At 50.2% G+C, this 17,737-nt stretch overlaps 2 protein-coding genes across 8 annotated transcripts in view; one reads left to right on the top strand and one right to left on the bottom strand.

The window, feature by feature from the left end:
- The window catches only part of MAP2K4 (mitogen-activated protein kinase kinase 4), a 96,896-nt gene extending 92,997 nt beyond the window's left edge, over positions 1–3,899 (bottom strand). Inside the window, exon 1 of one of the 6 annotated variants that reach the window (XM_066980188.1) lies at positions 3,598–3,899. In XM_066980188.1, the coding sequence (XP_066836289.1) occupies positions 3,598–3,697 (100 nt within the window). In that variant the 5' untranslated portion in view covers positions 3,698–3,899. The remainder of the gene's footprint in view (positions 1–3,597) is intronic. The other 5 variants (XM_066980190.1, XM_066980189.1, XM_066980191.1 and 2 more) reach the window with 5 other exon arrangements.
- Positions 3,900–11,566: 7,667 nt separating this feature from the next.
- On the top strand, positions 11,567–17,137 carry TMEM220 (transmembrane protein 220). 2 transcript variants are annotated; one of them, XM_048076002.2, is made up of 6 exons: positions 11,570–11,703; positions 11,880–11,909; positions 12,805–12,865; positions 14,835–14,958; positions 15,769–15,828; positions 16,605–17,137. In XM_048076002.2, exons 1-6 carry the CDS (start codon positions 11,617–11,619, stop codon positions 16,735–16,737), a joined length of 495 nt encoding a protein of 164 aa, XP_047931959.1. In that variant the 5' UTR covers positions 11,570–11,616; the 3' UTR covers positions 16,738–17,137. The 2 variants fall into 2 exon arrangements, with proteins under 2 accessions (XP_047931960.1, XP_047931959.1); XM_048076003.2 differs by lacking the exon at positions 11,880–11,909 and having other exon boundaries at positions 11,567–11,703.
- The last annotated feature ends 600 nt before the right edge of the window (positions 17,138–17,737 follow it).

Below are 17,737 nucleotides of genomic sequence, written 5' to 3'. Positions count from 1 at the left end.
CTGCCTTTGGGAACGAATGAAGCTCCCACGTGCCTGGGCAAGAAAGGCTAATGCAGTCAGCCAGGAGAAGACAGGAGAATGAAGCTGGAAATGCAGAACACTATGGGTGGAAAGATTTGAAGCAACGCTTTACGTGACTGCAAGGCTTGAGGGTCATCACTGCACAATATGCCTGGTGTGAGTACGGTGACACTGAGTCTAAGAGACACCGGGCTATCTAAAGAAGCTTTACACAGAAACTCCATAGGATATTGATACAAAACAAAATGAAACTGGGTGGTCTGCAAAGACTTTCTGATGCCCTGGATCTGTTTGCCCAGCTCCAGATATCAACACGACAGGCCTCAATTTCCATGACAACTTCACCCTTGCATTACCACCACCTGGCCCACTCCTCATCCCTAGGCCCTGCTATCCTACATAATAGCAGAGACCCCTTACAAAAGGACCAGCCCTCGGAACACACAGAAAATCCCCTGCAAAAGGCTTTGAACCACAGGCCAACTTGTTCAAGCACGTCCTCTCAGCACAACCTCCAGAAGCAATCGCTATCCCAGAGAGCAGGTCCATGGCTCCTTCATGGCCAGCACAAGCATTGGCTGAGCCCACAGCCGCTGTCCCACCCGCCCCACAACCACTCGCTCCCATTACCTCCTTCAGAGTAGCAGTTGCACTGAGAACACTTCTAGCTGAAACTAGAGAACAGTTCTAGCTGAAAATTAACTCACCAAAACTTATTTTTTACTATAATTACTCCTTGCAGCTTAACGACTTCCCTGCTGCACCTCATCATACCATTTAAGCCAATTAGACCAACAACGACGCAGTCCTACTTACTTCTCTCCCCACCCAGTTACACATTCCTGCGCCTTCCTCGCACCACTGCTCACACAACCCCATGCCGAGCAAACACTCGGCATCCAAACTAGAAAAATCTTGCTGCCTTTCTTCTGGCAGATTCATTTTGCAACAGCTCAGCTTGCAGAGATGTCAGTGTCAACAGGGAACCAGCGCTGGTGAGAGGAGGGAGGTGGGATGCCCGATGGACCTGCCCGGGTGCCACCAGCCCGCAGAGGCAGCCCTTCCTGCCCCACGTCTCCCCCTTTTTCCTATAGGTGTCTCCCTCTTTTTCCTACAGGTGGTTGCACAGCCACACGGTGATCCTGGTGGAGGACTGTCCTCATGGGAAGGAGTTTCTTTTTGCCAACTTCAGGGAATTCCCTTCACGACCACCGCAACAGCAACATGCTCACCTCTGCGAGGAAGTTTTCTAGAGCCACTGAGCTACTCCCAGGACACCTCAACACACATCTGCTACCTTAACAACAACAACTAAACAACTATTTATTTAACACCAGATTTTACTGCAAACACCTGCATAACATCAAACTGGCCTTTGTCTTCCTGAATTCATGTTTAAATAGACACTTGCAAGAAACTACAAAAGAAACAATTGCCCTTCCTCCCCTGGAGAAAGGATGTGGATATTTCTATGTCATTGCAAACTCACACTGCATCACTGGTTCTTATGTCATGGTACAAAACCAAACTTGCAGCCCTGAAGATGCATAGAATTCAGGGGAATGATTCATAAATATGAAGAATATGGGTCAGGTGGAAAATAAAAGGGGTAACACAAAGTTTTAACTGCACTGCAACATGGCTATTTCTGGTCTCATCACAACTGCTTTTGCATATTGTGCCTTCAGTCGAGTTCTTGAGCCATGCACTTCATTTAAGAGGTTTGGAACTATGGTTCTTGAAAGGTATTGTGAACCTGTATAGTATCACCTTCCTAGGGCCCAACAGGTACTAACTCCTTAGTTTAGCAAACACGAGACCTTCACAAAGTGGAAGCTGCAAACAGTGAAAGTTTGCTGTCTAGTTCCCCGTACACCAAACTCTGTAGTTTATATAATCAATTCTCCACCCAAACAGGTTCCCTGTCAGCCTCCAAGCAGTCCCTCCCAACAGGACAGAACAGATTGTAGCAAAACATGACAATTTTTTAGCTGAGAGCTCCTGTACTCCTCCTGTCAACAGAGAGATCATGACCTTTCCTTCTTCTTTCTTCTAAAAAATGAAATAAAAAGTTCCCAAAACAGGACAAACAGCTTCCTTAGTATTACCATTCCTGTATTAAATTAAAAAAATAAACAAACACTGTGTGGCCTCAGACTAACAGAGTCTAAAATGCTGCTTAAGCAGAGAGTATTTTTCAGTGGTGTAACTCTAAAGAAAAAACTCCAAAGGTATTCGCTGTGGCTTTTCTGAAAAATAAATATCCACTGTTTTTACAAGAATACTCAACCATCAACAAGTGCAGATGGGAAGTCTGGCAGCCTTACCCTAGTATAACGCTCTAAATTTCCATCAGAATAAAACAACAACAAAAATTTAACCACAAGTTTGCCATTAAACTGTTTTTACTTAAACATCTGTCTCGAGAAAAACATATGAACAGACACAAAGGAACAAGAAATGCCAAGCAGCAGAACCGTTCAGCGAGCAACGCCGAGGAGAGTCCGGCGGGAGTCGGGTCAGAGCCATCCTCCCAAGGCCAGCAAGAGCCCGGCTACTGCAGCAGCACACGGGCAGCAGCGTTTGCCAAAACGTTACCCCGGCTGCCCCCTGGCCAGCCCCCTCCCCCGGGGCTCTACCCCAGCTCGTTAACACCAACAACGCTGCGCTCCCGGGGAAAAGAGCAGCGCGTTACACGGTACCTGGCACGGTCCTGCCGGGCTGGACCCGCCACCAGAAACTTGCATTTGGGCAGAGGCTGCTGCGCGCCCACCCCCCCGCAGGTCACCGCCCAGGGCAGAGGCACGAGCAGGGAGGGCACAAAACGGAGCGGGCCGGAGAAAACCCGCAGCTAAACCCCCGGCTTTTGTCTCGCTCCTGCCTGCCCCCGGCCCCCCTCCCCGACCGCTCCGGGCCGGCCGCACGGGGCCACCGCCTCCCGGGGTCGCGCAGGCCGAGGTCGAGCCCCGCTTCCCGGCCCCGCCGCGGCGGGCACGGCCCCGCCCTCCGCCGAGCCTCCGGCTGCGGCCTGGCGACACGCGGCACCCGCGGGGCTGCAGCGGGGCGCCGCGGGGGGCGGCCCGGAGAGGGGCCGCGCAGAGCCCCCGGGGCAGCCCGGCGGGCGGGAGGGCCGCGCCGGGGCGGCAGCCCCAAGCTGGCGGCGAGGGGGCAGCGCGGCTCCGGGCCGGGCACGGCCGCACCCCCGGCCCGCTCGGGAGCGGGTCCCCAGCGCCGCTGCCGCGGGGTCCGGGCCCGCCCGGCCGGGGCCCGGCGCGGGGAACCCAGGGCGGCCGAGCCCCGAGAAGCGCAGCCCGCCCGCGCCCCGGGGGGCGGCACCCGCCTGCCCCAGACCGACCGGGGCAGCGCCGGGCCGGGAGGAAGCGGCGAGGCCGCCGCCGCCCCCGGCCCCCCGCGCCCCCGGGCCCGGCGCTGCCCGCCGAGGTCGCGGGGCCCGCAGGCGGGGCCGCGCCGCGCCGCGCCGCCGGGGGCAGCGGGGCCGCGGCGAGGCCTAGAGCGGGGCGCGCTGCCCGGCCCGGAAGCGGCGGCCGGGCCGCGGCCTAGCGCGGGGCTGCTTACCCTGCATGCTGCTGACGGCCGCGTGTGCCGGCGGGCCGCCGGGGCCCGGCCCGCTCCCGCCGCCCGAGCCGGAGCCGCTGCTGGGGCTGGGAGTCGCCATTGTGTGCGCCAGAGACGGAGCGGCGCGGAGGCTGCAATGCAGCAGGGACCCTCCCAGGCAGGACACCTAGAGCCCCGACGCCGTATAGCAGGCGCCGGAGCCTCGCCGTCCGCCCCCGGGCTGGGGCTCCCGCTTAACCCCTCCCAGGCGGGGCACCCGCAGCGGCCACCCAGGCTCCGCGCTGCGGGCCCGGGCCGCAGCCTCTCCCCGGTGGGCGGTGGGCGGCGGCCGGGGCCGGGCTGCCCCGCGGCTGCCTCCGCCTGCGGGGCCGGGGTCTGCCGCCCCCGGGCCGTCGACCGCGGCCGGGACCTCCGCTCGCCGCCGCCGCCGCCGGGCCCTTGCCCCGCACGGTCGGGGGGCGCTCGGCGATGCCTCCTGCACGCCCCCCTTCTGCGCCCCGCTCCGCCTTCGGCCCCCCGCGGGTGGCAGCGCCCGGCCTGCGGGGTGGGTCTCCGGGAGGCCTTTGTGCCCGGGCGCCTCCATCTGCCGGCCCCCACGGCCGCCGAGCCCCCCGCCCCATCTCCAGCATCCCTGCTCTGCATCCCTCCCGCTTTCTCTGGTGGTGAAGCATTGCCCACTCCCTTTGCCATGAGCCCCTTTGAGGCCACTGTGTTTCTTTCAGGAGCCCTGTGCCGTGCTGTGGTCCCAACGTGATGGCATGTCCCACTGTTTGACCGTAACGTCCTCCTTGACCAGGGGTGCCCAGACGTCTCATTTCCCCAATCCCCCATCTTCCTGCCTCAGTGAGGCCCCCTGAGGGATGGCAGTTTGTCCAACCCATTTGATCACATTTCTCATCTTCACCCATGACTTGCTCTTGCACAAGCAGCTACTTGCAAACTTGTCTTTTCATGTCTTACCTGAAACATCTTCCCTAACCACTGCAGAGTGTAACTTCCTCCTGTGTTTTCCATAATAGCCAGGGCATCAACCCCCTTTTACCACCACCATTCATCATCATTTTATTTCCTCCGTTAGCTACTGTTGGTTCCAGCACATTTCCTCTACCTGGTTTCTGATCCTACCTCTAGCTCCAGCAAACTTACAGCCTTAGGGACAGCACATGACAGGGACTAGAGGAGTGCAATGGGTCTAAAGGGATGTGGACTCTCTTTCTAGCCCACCACATATCGTGGAAGAGACCCTTCACCTACAACAGTCCTTGTGTCCTTATTTGTATCACAGAAATAATTCTGACCTCCTTTGTAAATTGAGATCCACTGATGAAAGAGCTGTTTCTGACCACCTCCTGTTTCTGCTCCGTCCTCTGTCTGCTGCAAGGACAGCAGTCTGCTTCCTCCTCGCCACAGATACCACTTCCCTTCACCTGGGCAAATGCTTGAGTGCACTCCTCACGCACTCAGGCCCAAATCCAAGTGACCTATTTGCTGGGTTTGATCTTGGGCTACAACCCTTTGTCGTCTTACCTGGCGGCTGCTTCCTCTGGAGCCATCACTCGCTCTTCCAAAGCTGCGTGTACAGTCTGTCCCCTCCACTCCTTTGCGGGGATGGGAGTAGGAAGCACTCACACCCAGAGCTGCCCACAGGAACTGGCCTTCCTAAACACAGTTTGCATGGGTGCAGCTGGTGGCAATGGTCAGTCATGGCCCTCAGCCAAATTTGCAACAGAGGCCACAGACCCCACTGCATGCAGCAGCACAAGCACTAATCTCCAGGAGAAGGTGTGCCCTTATCCTCTTCTCCATTATTCTCAGAGGGAACACTTTACCCCTGGCAGAGTAGTATCCCAGCTCTATACCTCTGCCTACCCAATGTCAGGGAGCACCTAGGACAGCTAGGGAGGAGTTGCAGGAGTTGAGCCTAATGCAGCGTGAGGGCAATGGCCTCAGCAGCAAGGGCCCAGACCTGGGCAAGGCGAGCAGGGCAGGTCCTGTGACAGTAACCGGATTCAGCCAAGACACCAGACTACCAGGCAAGACTACCGTGACAAGGGAGATTTGAGGATAAACTGGGAAGTCAATTTCCCAGATCAAGGTCTGGCTCAGTGGGGACATGGCAAGGCATGGACATGGCAGCAATGCAGCTGCAACATGGGTCGGGTGGGGACCAAAGTAAAAACCTTGGCTAAAAGAAACCCAGAAGGGAATCACAGAATCATCTAGGTTGGAAGAGACCTCCAAGATCACCGAGTCCAACCTCTGACCTAACACTAACAAGTCCTCCACTAAACCATATCACTAAGCTCTACATCTAAATGTCTTTTAAAGACCTCCAAGGATGGTGACTCAACCACTTCCCTGGGCAGCCCATTCCAATGCCTAACAACCCTTTCGGTAAAGAATTTCTTCCTAATATCCAACCTAAACCTCCCCTGGTGCAACTTTATCCCATTCCCCCTCATCCTGTTACCAGGCATGTGGGAGAATAGACCAGTCCCCACCTCGCTACAGCCTCCTTTAAGGTATCTATAGAGTGCAATAAGGTCGCCCCTGAGCCTCCTCTTCTCCAGGCTGAACAATCCCAGCTTGCCCAGCCGCTTCTCGTAAGACTTGTTTTCCAGACCCCTCACCAGCTTGGTTGCCCTTCTCTGGACTCTCTTAAGCACCTCGATGTCCTTCTTGTAGTAAGGGGCCCAAAACTGAACATAGTACTCGAGGTGCGGCCTCACCAGAGCCGAGTACAGGGGGACAATCACCTCCCTAGTCCTGCTGGCCACACTGCTTCTTATACAAGCCAGGATGCTGTTGGCCTTCTTGGCCACCCGAGCACGCTGCTGGCTCATATTCAGCCAACTATCAACCAATACTCCCAGGTCCTTCTCGGCCAGGCAGCTTTCCAACCACTCATCTCCCAGCCTGTAGCACTTCTTGGGGTTGTTGTGCCCCAGGTGCAGGACCCGGCACTTGGCCTTGTTGAACTTCATACAGTTGGCCTCAGCCCATCGCTCCAGCCTATCCAGATCCTCCTGCAGAGCCTTCCTGCCCTCGAGCAGATCGACACACGCACTTAGCTTGGTGTCATCTGCAAACTTACTGAGGGTGCACTCGATCCCCTCATCCAGATCATCGATAAAGATATTTAAGAGAACTAGCCCCAGTATTGAGCATGGGGGATGCCAGTAGTGAGCGGCCTCCAACTGGATTTGGCTCCATTCACCACAACTCTTTGGGCCCGGCTATCCAGCCAGTTTTTAACCCAACGAAGCGTACGCCAGTCCAAGCCATGAGCAGCCAGTTTCTTGAGGAGAATGCTGTGGGAAACAGTGTCAAAAGCTTTACTGAAATCAAAGTAGACCACATCGACAGATTTTCCCTCATCCACTAAGTGTGTCACTTTGTCATAGAAGGAGATCAGGTTCGTCAAGCAGGACCTGCTTTTCATAAACCCATGCTGACTGGGCCTGATCGCCTGGTTGCCCTGCAAGTGCCGTGTGATGACACTCAAGATAATCTGCTCCATGAGCTTCCCTGGCACTTTCCTGGGAAGAAGAGAAAACCCCCACCTGAGGCTTCTTTCAGCATTGTTTCAAAGTGCTCTAAGGCCAGATGATACTTCTTAAACAGCTTGCTTTTGTCACCGGAGTAGCCTTAAATGCAGAGTTACATGCTTAAGGGGGGCATATGCAGTCCAGCCCCTGGTGCTGAGACATCTTCCCCTAATTCCACTACCTTTCTTTCTCTTCTTCCTCCTGCTTAACTTTTCTCTTCTGCCCTAACCAAGAGTTCAAGACCGAAGATGACATCTTACAAGTCACAATAAAGAAACACAGTGCCTACTGGCAAACACTGTCAGAAGCTGACACCTGGCTTCCATCTCTACTTTATGCCACCTGCATGTGGTACAGTTAGGTAAAATCATACTGTTTATCTTATTTTGCCCTGCAAATTTGAGAGGATCAACAATACCTGTCCTGACAGATTTTTGGGATACCTGTTTTTAAAGACCTCCAGTGATGGAGATTGTGCCATCCCCCAGCAATCTGTTCTGGCATGCTACTGTCCCAACATTATCTGAAAGCCTAACTTAAGCTTTTTTGTCTGAGCTGAAATCCCTTATATCCCTTCCTGTTCTCTACAGCCGTGCAAGACAAGTAATTCCCTTCTTTGAAATGACCTCTTAGGCACATGTTTCCCTTCACCTCCTCATTCAGGCTTTCTCTACATACTGCATCAACCCAATTCTTTCAGCCTTTCTTCATGTTTTCTTAACTCCCAGCATCCTCACTGCCCTCCTTTGACTTTCTTCTGTTGATTCACTTTTTTTTTTTTTTTCAAATACAGTGTCCCTCGCTAGACACATTACTCCAGTTTATCCTGCTTATACGCTCCAGGATGGCATTTGCCTTTTCCATTAGTGGTGTAGATTGTGTGACAAAAACACCAGAAATCCTGTTTTGAAAAGACACTAACTCCAGAGAAAAGCAAGGTCTCGGGACATAAACAGAGGACTGAATCCAGCCTGAGGCCTGCACCTGTCCCATACCAGGAGGCCCACTGTGCCCACTGTGCCCAGCAATGAGGGAAGGTGACTGACGGGGTCAGGACTGGTGTAATGATGCAATTGGAGGTGTTTGTGCAGTGTTTTGTTGCAAACTGTATATAAGCTGTAGCAAATTTTAATGGTTACCTCTCCTTTCCCTAATGGAGGAGCAACCTCATGATCATGATTAAACTTTAGTGAAACCTTTGTAAATCTGCCCTTGGGTCCCGTTTCCTCCTCAGCGATGGAATGTCCCAAGTGAGCTTTGTGACAAGTGACATCTCTGGTGCAGGTTCTTGGGCAGCAACATGGCTCTCCCAGTATCACAGCTTGGTTGTTGGGTCCATCCCTCCAGCACTCTCATCTGAAAACTTCTGTCCTTTAGATATGGGGTTCCCTAACTGAAGATTAGCTGAAGTTTCTGCCAAGCAGACTCCAGAGAGACATAAGGAGGGAGAAAGTTTCATCTAATATTGAGGAACTAATTTTCAAGTAGCTCAAATTATATTCAAGGATACTAAATGTTCTTGGCCTCCCTCTTATGGGAGAAAGAAGTATTACTGGAGGCTCCCTTCAGACAGAGGTAAGTCTCTTCTGCCTGCGGAGGTGGGGAGGAGTTCTAGGAAGTGCTTGTCGTAGTAGCTAAAGCTTTAAAGTGAACAAGCCTCGACTTATTTTTTGCAGTAAGTACACAAACCGCTAGAAATCCGTTACATTTCTAAAACACAAACTACAGCACGATTGCTTTTGAATTAGAGCAGCAAAGAATAAAACAGATCGAGATGAAACAGTTTGTAAGTTGATCCCCTCCTCCCTACCCTATCCTCTCAAGACAGGGATCTTTTGCCTTCTGTTGCTTGTGTCACTGAACTTTGCTAGCGTACAGGGACACCTCCATGCAGACCCTTCCAAGTGCTCAGGAGAAGTTGCTCTCTGTCAGCTCAGCAGCCCCTTCCCTCTCTGTCCCCCTTTCTTCTTGCTGGTCTTGCCCATGGCAGTGAGGCAGCACAGCTGAGCTGATCTCGGACCTCACTGTTACTTGATGGGGAGACGGAGGTCTTGGCCTACCCCAGCCCACTCCACACACGATCCTGACTCTGCCTGGCAGACTGTTTCTCTGCCTTCCACCCTGTCTCCGTGACTTTCTCTCACAGCTGCTCTCCAGAAGCCACTGTCTCCCCTCTGCACTCACAGCCCAGCAGCTACAAAATGGCAAGCAGCAGCTCTCCTCCAGGTGGCCCAGCCATGGCCCATGGACCAGGTGGGCTATAAAGGTGTGTGCAATAACTTGTAACAGGACAAAGGAAACAGTCAGAGTTCATCACAGCTGAGATTTCTTTTTGCAAGACCAGCTAATATAGTTGGAGGAAATGGACAGAAATTCACACCTTTTTTCCCACCTGAAAAGAGCTGGTGTGCCTGAAAAACATCTCTACCTTTATTTTTCTATCATATAAATTGTTCTAACAAAAGACATACTCTGTCTTATATTCATCTCTCTTATTCTTACTAACACCACTATCATTTCTTACCCAGCTAAAAGTCCTTGACATTTCTGTTTTCTAGCCTGATACACCTTCTCTGCTTTAGGTGAGGGGAATGGACTGAAGATCTGGAGGCAGAGGTTGCACCACAAAGAAAATCATGACCACGTGCTTTCTGGTGAAGTCCTGTGTCCTTAAAAAAACGAACCAGTCATACAGTGTAGTTCCTGGTGCCTCACCAAGGGAATGCAGCTACCTGGGGACCTACTGAAAGATTGCACGGCATTTTGCCTGTTGCTCTTGCAAATCCACACTTCAAGCAGGGTTCGGTAAGAGGAGAACAAAATATACGTATCCTGTTGGATTGTAGTCTTTCAGCTTTTCTCTAACCATTGGTACTCCTTTCCCAGAATGCTTAACAGGAAAGTTTTACTCTTAAGGGCACCTGTAGAGAGCAGTTTAATTTTGCTGAGCTTCAGGATGTCAGTGTGAATCAATTTAAACATCTAGAGGGATTTAGTTATATTGGACATGGCCCACTGTTATGCTTGCAGCCACCAGCAATTGTTTAATATACAGAATAACACAATTATTATGAGCCATAAAGCCTACTCAGTGTAGCTGTAACAATGGCAGCCATTTACAAAGAGGGCTCTTACTTCTCTGTGACATTCTCCGCAGTAATTTCATTTCTCATGACCTGCTCAAGGAAAGACTCGGTTACAAATAACAGGACGAGGTGAGCATTAATCCCCTCCACAAATGTATTCACGTGTCTTCCGCATAACAGTTCAGTGAGTACTAATTCTGTGTGGGGCTGAATGCTGCTACTGAAATCAGTGGGAGAAATAATCTGGCAGATACTCAGCTTTGGTAGATGGACACAGTAGATATCATATTTCTTAAGAACCCCCTTTCATTTTGTAAATAATTATCACTTTGGGTGATAAATGATCAGGAAATGATGAGGAAGTACTGTTTTTTCTGAGTAGTATCCCTTTTGTTCTCCAGACAATACAAAAAGACTGGATGTCTTCTTAAATATCAAATGAATCCTAGACTATAGGGTCGTTACAAAAATAGTGATTTAAATCCCAGTCTCCTGGCTGGGAAAATAAAAAAAAAAAAAGAAGCCTCCTTTTATCCCTGACTTGCTAATCCTCTCCTATGCCTGTGGTTCTTCAAGATCATCAAATTTCCAATCTGTGATCCCCAGAGCTGTCTCCGTTCATGGCTTTTGGGAGAGACAAGATGCCTGTGAGAAGCTCACTGGGAATGACGTCTTTCTCTTCTGTGATGCCAGCTGTCAGCAGGCTTAGTTATTTCTACAATAGACAAAAAAAAATATCCTGTTTCAGATACCTGCCACCAAGATTAATATAACATATGTGAATCTTTCTTCCCGGTAGGCTCTGTAGGCAAACACAGACGTGGCTGTGGCTGAGCCGGAGATGGGCATTGTTACAGCATAGCTCAGGCAGGGACCACAGGGCCCCTCTTGAAGGGTTTATGCTTTTGCATAGCTACTTATAAGTCTTACTGTATAGGTTTGTCATGTTTATTTCATGGGACAAAGATCTAATTTTCTCCCATGTACGAGTTTTGCAGAAACATCGCCATGACGGTGTGAAGGAATGTCTGAACATCTCTAGCCCAACGTGTCACTTGAAGCAGGATTATCACCAACACCAGACCGGGTGAGCAAGCCTCAGAAATCTCCAAGGCCAGCGATCGCACAGCCTGTCTGGCGACCTGGGGCAGGCTGCACGACCCTCCTGGTGAGGACGAAGGTCAAAACCTTCCAAGCCCAACCATTTGCGCCCCCTGCCCTTTGGTGTATCATCTGACTCTAGCGAGCGGAGCGCGCCCCCGCGCCCCTCCTCTGGCCGTCCCCTCAGGGCGGCCGCAGCCAGCCCGGCAGGCGGGCCCGCGGCGGCGAATGCGCGGCTTCAGCGGCCGTCCCCCTGCAGGCGGAGGCGGAGGCTGGCTCCGGCCATGGCGGGCGGCAGCTCGGCGAGGCGGCTGTGGCAGCTCTGCAACCTGCTTATGGCCGCCTTCTTCGGGCTGGCGGCTGCCGTGCAGGTGAGGGCAGCGGCCGAGGGCCTGGGGCTGCCCTAGGCTGCGGTGGGCCCGGGCGCTGGTGCGACCTGAGGCCGGCCGGGGCCCCCACACTCTGCTCCCCGCCCTGTCCCGCCTGCCGAGCCCGGCCCAGCCCGCGCAGAGGTTGCGGAGGCTCAGCGTGCGTTTCTTCGCTGCAGGTGAACGACCCGGACGCCGGGCTGTGGGTGGTGAGTACGGGCTGGAGCGTGGCGCAGGGCAGAAGGCAGGTGCTGCGCTCTGCGGGGCTGTCTGCTTGGGGTTGAGGCTCAGCCCCCGGCGTGCAGAGCACCAAACCTCTGGTTCTTCCCTGCCTGGGCCCTAGGCCTCCTGACCTTGTCACCACCAGGTCTCCATCATCTCCTGTGCTTGCCTTAGCTCACCGTCTGTCACCACTGACCTCAGCAGGGACCCTTGAGTCTCAGAAGAGACCTAAAGAAAACTCACATCTCTCTGCCCACGCCCGTCATTCTCAGGCACGGGAACAGCCACCAGTGGCCCTGGATCAGTGTGAGCAGGGCTTTGAGCTGCAGGGGCCCGGGGGGTCTCTCTGTACATGTCAGGAGCTGCTGGGTGGGTGGGGATCGTACCTGTCCTCTCCATGTCCATGCACACCCCGTACATCCCTTGTCCAGGTGAGCCCAGCTGGTAGTGGCGGGGTTGGGAAGTGGCAGCAGAGGCTGCTTCTGCTCCCACCCAGCACAGGCAGAGGTCACGGTGCAGGGGGATGTTTCTTACAGGGGCTCTCCCTGGGGACCACACTGCAGCTCAGGGCTGGTGCAGCGAGCTGGTTGGGCAGTAAGAGCTCAGGTAAGCCTGAAGCCCAGGCACAGGGGCTGGTGCTCAGCTGACCGTCTCACAGCTGTGCTGTGCAAGGATTTTGGGTGGTGAGTAAGGAAGCGCTGGCTTGCTGCTGCACTCAGAAGAGCACTAGCAGTACCAGGGCATGCCAAAGGGACAGAGTTGTATGGCTGTTCTGTGCATCTGGCAAACTGCTGTGGAAAAGAAGTACTGGTATGGGTGACTGCTTCTGTTTCCTTACCTTCGTAAATTTTGCTGTAGAGTATACTTGTGTTTCATTAACAGGTTGTCTACTTGGTCCCGGCTGCCCTTACACTGCTTGTTGGCCTTAGCCCTTCAGTAACAGGTATAGTATTGGTGTGTAAAACAGAATCTCTGCTCAAATTTTGCCTCCAGAAAGTTTGTTTTCATTGAGTCACAGATTAAGATCAGGCTGCATGCAAACATGTCCTACTGCCTTTTTTGAGGGCAGAAAGCTGTGGTACCTGCTTCTACAAAAGCTGGTCATTGCTTTAGTACTTGTAGTTGAACTTGCTATAAGCAAACGCAGGAGCCCTGCATAAAGGCCTGCTTCTGGGATGATCTTATCACTGCACCCTGGTTTAAGCAGTCATGGAATAAGTGGAGCACATGGAGCACAAGTCTGGGAGCACGTTCTGAACCTGTCTCTGATGTTGACCTTAGCACATAGTCTAATCAACATGGTTTCCCTGTTCTAAAGCTGTGTTTTTGCTTATCTATCTCATATAAAAGAAATTAAGCTCAGCGCAATGCTTTGAAAGAGCTAAAGGTCTTGTTTAGTATCAAGCATTAGCTGTAATACAGCTGCTCCAAAGAGCGTAAGGGCAGTGGTGGGGACATTCAGTCTATGCTATGACTGACTTCCCAACATTGCACACTGAGGGCTAACACCATATGATGTGTTGAAAGAATTGGTCAGATCAGATTTGGTCCAGGATTCCAGAAAATTCATTTTTTTGTGTGTTTTAATCCAGTGGAGATAATTTTTAAATGACTACTCTTGATATACCCAAAGTGACTGTGTTTTAGCTGGGTGAATACTTAATCTGAATAAACTAAAACCATACTTATACCAGAAAGGAAAATCCTCAAGAGTACATGTTGTTGTCACAAACCACACCCTTACACTGTCTCACCATTCTGGGTACCTTAGGCACACAAAGCAGCAGCATTCATAAAACCAAAACCCATCTGTGATGTTGAATATTTTGGAGGAGGTTTACTTGTGTGGTAGGTGTAGCCTCAACATAATGGCATTTGACTGGCCAAGAGAATCTGCAAGTTAAACTTACAAATTTGTTACTTGCACCATGGTCTCTAAGAAATAAAAATTAAAATAGCACAACTGTTGTGTAATTTGACATTTATGTAAATTCAACAAGTGATATTTATCATTCATGTCCATGGAAGACTCCAATTCAGCCTCTGCAGAGATGCAGTAAGTTCAGTTTACTGTAGGATCAGTTATGAAGTTAGGTCATACCAAGTTCTTGAATTTTGGCAGCGCGTCATCTTTAACGCTTTCCTGGAGGGGTCAGTGACTAGGAAAGGCTACTTTTTACTTTGTGGTGTTTGCTGATGACATTGTTGGGATCAGACGGAGCACTGCCTGTATCATTTGCTCATCTCTCTCCCATGAATGAGCTCTTGGGAATGAACATGGTAAACCAGAAAAATCTGTGGGTCCATTCAGATTTTTCACATCTCTTTTTCTGTCTTTAAAACATCAGTCCTGAGCCCACAGGCAGAGATGTCAGTGTTCGTCATGATCACTGGTGAAAGGTTAGACAGAGGCTTATCAGGGAACCTGAAGGATGGAGCTCCCTGCATTGTGCTGGTAGCTCACTGGCGCTGCTAAGGGTTGGGAGTCACTCCCTGGAGCCTTGGATCCTCCAGGAACATGGCTTGCACTTGAGAAGGGACATTCCTTTTGCTTAAGCAAACTTCCATTTGTAATCTGCCTTGTCATCTTCTGTGCATATTGAATGCTGGAGCCTGCTTCGTTTGCTAGGGCGATTAAGAAACTGTTTTCTTTGAGGCACTGCTGCCAAGAGGTTGCATTCCTAGGAAAACAAGACCCAAGCCCACTAGCATACAATTCCAACGGCACTTTCTAGAAGGTTTCCCTGGTCATAAAGATGCTGGTATTAATTCTGTCTTCCTGCCTGAGATGTATGTGCTTGTTGTAAGGAATCTGTTTTTTAGCAGCTCAGTTGCTTTTCAGTTCATAGGGTTGTTTTTCAGTTCACTTCATGCTACACTGCAGTTCCTGCCAGCCTATTTTTTTTCCTCAGAAAACGCGGTTTGGAGAAGTCTCTGTGACCTTCATTCTGCTGGTTGTATTTTTGGAACCATTGCTTTGGCTTGTTCTTTGTTTGTGTACACTCAAGGAAACATTTTGCATGAAGAGGAAGGCAGGTAAGTAGTGAATTTTCCCTGCATGAATTCGGTGCACCAGGCCATCTCCTTCTGGTGGGTCACTTCGATAAGCTCATCTGAGCTGTTGCAATGATGGTGTCTGTCCAGGGGAATCAACCTAAGGAGAAAGGATCACAGAGTTACAAAACAGCAATTTGTTGGACAAAAGAACTGAAAGGTGAATCCTAATTATGCCTGAATCCTACCTGACTGAGGTAGCAAGATTTAATTGCGGGGGCAGTTCTGGCTTTCAAAGACACAGCACTGGTACTGTGAAATAGCTTTGCATTCTGCTACTGGAGCTGTAGAAACAGGATTTAGTGTTAAAAACCTTTGAGGTGATACCATATCCATGCTTATCTGTCACAGGCTGCTGAGTCCTCTGAATTGCTGGGGGTTGAGAGGGAGGGAGGATTTTGCACCTGGATAATCATTTGGTTGTTTGCTGGGTGCTTGCTCAGTATAGAGGGGAAGCAGCGGCAGGTAGTGCTTCTGTTTACAGATGAATATTGGGATGTTGCTTCACTCTGTATTGAGGGAAATGTGCCACAGAATGTAAGTTTAGCAGTGGAACAAAAGTGGAAGCAGGAATTGCTGCAGCTGTATAGCTGGATCATGTGTGTTTGTAGATTTGAGCTGAGAGACAAAGTGACTTAGTGTAATTATAATCCTTGTAAAATATATTGAACTTCTCCAAAGGGAGACAGCCCATACTTCATCTATTTTTTTTTGGAGGAAAGTTGTATTTTTCACAAGCAAGCAGATGTTGGCATTATTTTCTGATCTCATTTTTTTGTTGTTGTTTTTTAGAGAGTTATTTGGTCTGGTGATTATTACAATATGGATGAGTCTTTGTCGCAGTTCAGCAAAGTAAGTTTTTCTTAATCCACTTGAATGTTCATATTTAGTGACTAGCTTCTTGAAAACACGTAGGTGATTTTGGCTGCTTGTTTTTCTATTTCATATTACTGTCTAAACCTTAATCCTGAGCACAGGAGTAGTTGGTGTTGTGGCCTGTAGGATCCTGCACAGGTAGAAGTCTGAAGGGGGATGGGGTGGGGGGGGTGGGAAAGAAAGCTTAACAAAACATTTTTTCCTGCTGCTTCTACCATAGTGGGCAGGAGACACATTCCGTTTTTGTAACAGGACAGCATGCTCTTTCTGTGGAACAGGCTAGTGAACATGAGCTAATGAAACTGCTAATGAAAGCTGCAAAACCATTTCTGCTCCCAATTTACAGAACTTTCCAGTGAGGGTTTGTGTACCGTGGTCTGCTGCATCCTCCCAGTGCAGGCAGGCCTCTTCGGAGAACTGTGCTACAGCAGTTTTACTAAAGTAATTCCTGTTATCTGGGAGCATGAAAAATCTCAATCTTCCAAACAGTGCTTTGTGCTGGCAAAATATACACTGTGCTCTGGGCAGAGGGCTTTTTTTCACCTGGTTTATATAGCCTGAGAAAGTGGCAGAAAAACTTTCTGCTGGCACATGGTACATCTCCAGTGAAGGGCTCTGTGGGACTCTGCTGATGCAACTACAGAAGCTACATTACAGCAGCCAAAGGCTCTCTGCTGTCTTTAGCCAACCACAGCAACATGAGTGGTGGCAGTCAGATTTTAAATAGCGCCATTGCATTTGCTTCATTGTAGGAATCCATTGGGTGGAATTCATCTGACTGCTGCAGTCTTGGTCGCTCTCTTCCCCTTTGTTTCATGGCTGTACATTTATGTGAACAAAGAGATGCGAGAATCTTGGCCAGCACACTGTAAAACTGTGATTTAATCAGGTGGGAAAATGTACATAAACATTCTGACCTTAGTACCGCTGCTTTTTGGTTCTTAATGAAAGGTTAGTATCAGTTTGATAGGACCCAGGAATGCCTTGTTGCTTCCAACAGTGTAGCTTAGTGTTTGTCAATAGGCACCAGAAATAAATTGAAGAACATTGTCAAATCCGAGTGGAGAATTTTGTATGGAAATTATTGTTCAGCCTGCTTCTTCACATGTTTTCAAAGCACTGTTGACCTAATGTGTGTTCCAATGTTAATTATTCAAAATATTCTGGTATCCCTTGTCCACACTCTCCTCCCATGTTGTACCTTGGGAAAGCTACTGTTCAGTAACATAAAGGAAAAGTATACCAATCACTTTGTTTCAATAAATGACTTTTTACAGCTGTAAAACTTCCAAGGTATCCACCTGGATAGTCCACTGAGATTCTCTGAAAGATTAAGCAGTCTGTATTTCTGTTCCTACACTAAAATCTTATGTGTAAAATCGATATATCTAAATCAATGTTTTTATTATCTTTAATTGTGATTACTGTTTTGACAGAGTAGTAAATTCTATTTTTCTAAAGAAAATCCAGTGAAAACTTCTTTATTTTCTGTGAGATGCATGCTTGACTGCCACCAGCAGACATAGTCACTGTCACAACTCGCAAAATTTCTTGTCCTGGAAAGCAGAACCCATGCAGCAACTCAGAGACAGTAACCATGCTCCATCATCACTAATCCTGGAGAAGAAAGCACAGGTGACTGTGCTGGACACTCAAGCTGGCAGGGTGTGAGCCAGCATGGGTTCAGTTGCAGCACAGCACCATGCTTTAAGTCATCCCAAGTCAGGGCTTTTTAGGTCGATACTGCTGCAGGCTAACATGGCTGGGCACACGTAGATCCCAGCTGGTGTATCTGCAACATTACCTGATGCCATAGTCTTCCTGCTTTAATTTATATTATTTTTATTTTTAAGCTTGGGCCTCCCTGTGCTGTGTTCTGACATAG

Source organism: Anser cygnoides, chromosome 19 (genome assembly GCF_040182565.1).
Source record: "Anser cygnoides isolate HZ-2024a breed goose chromosome 19, Taihu_goose_T2T_genome, whole genome shotgun sequence".
Classification (NCBI taxonomy): domain Eukaryota; kingdom Metazoa; phylum Chordata; class Aves; order Anseriformes; family Anatidae; genus Anser; species Anser cygnoides.
This window is presented reverse-complemented; position numbering and strand designations above follow the sequence as displayed.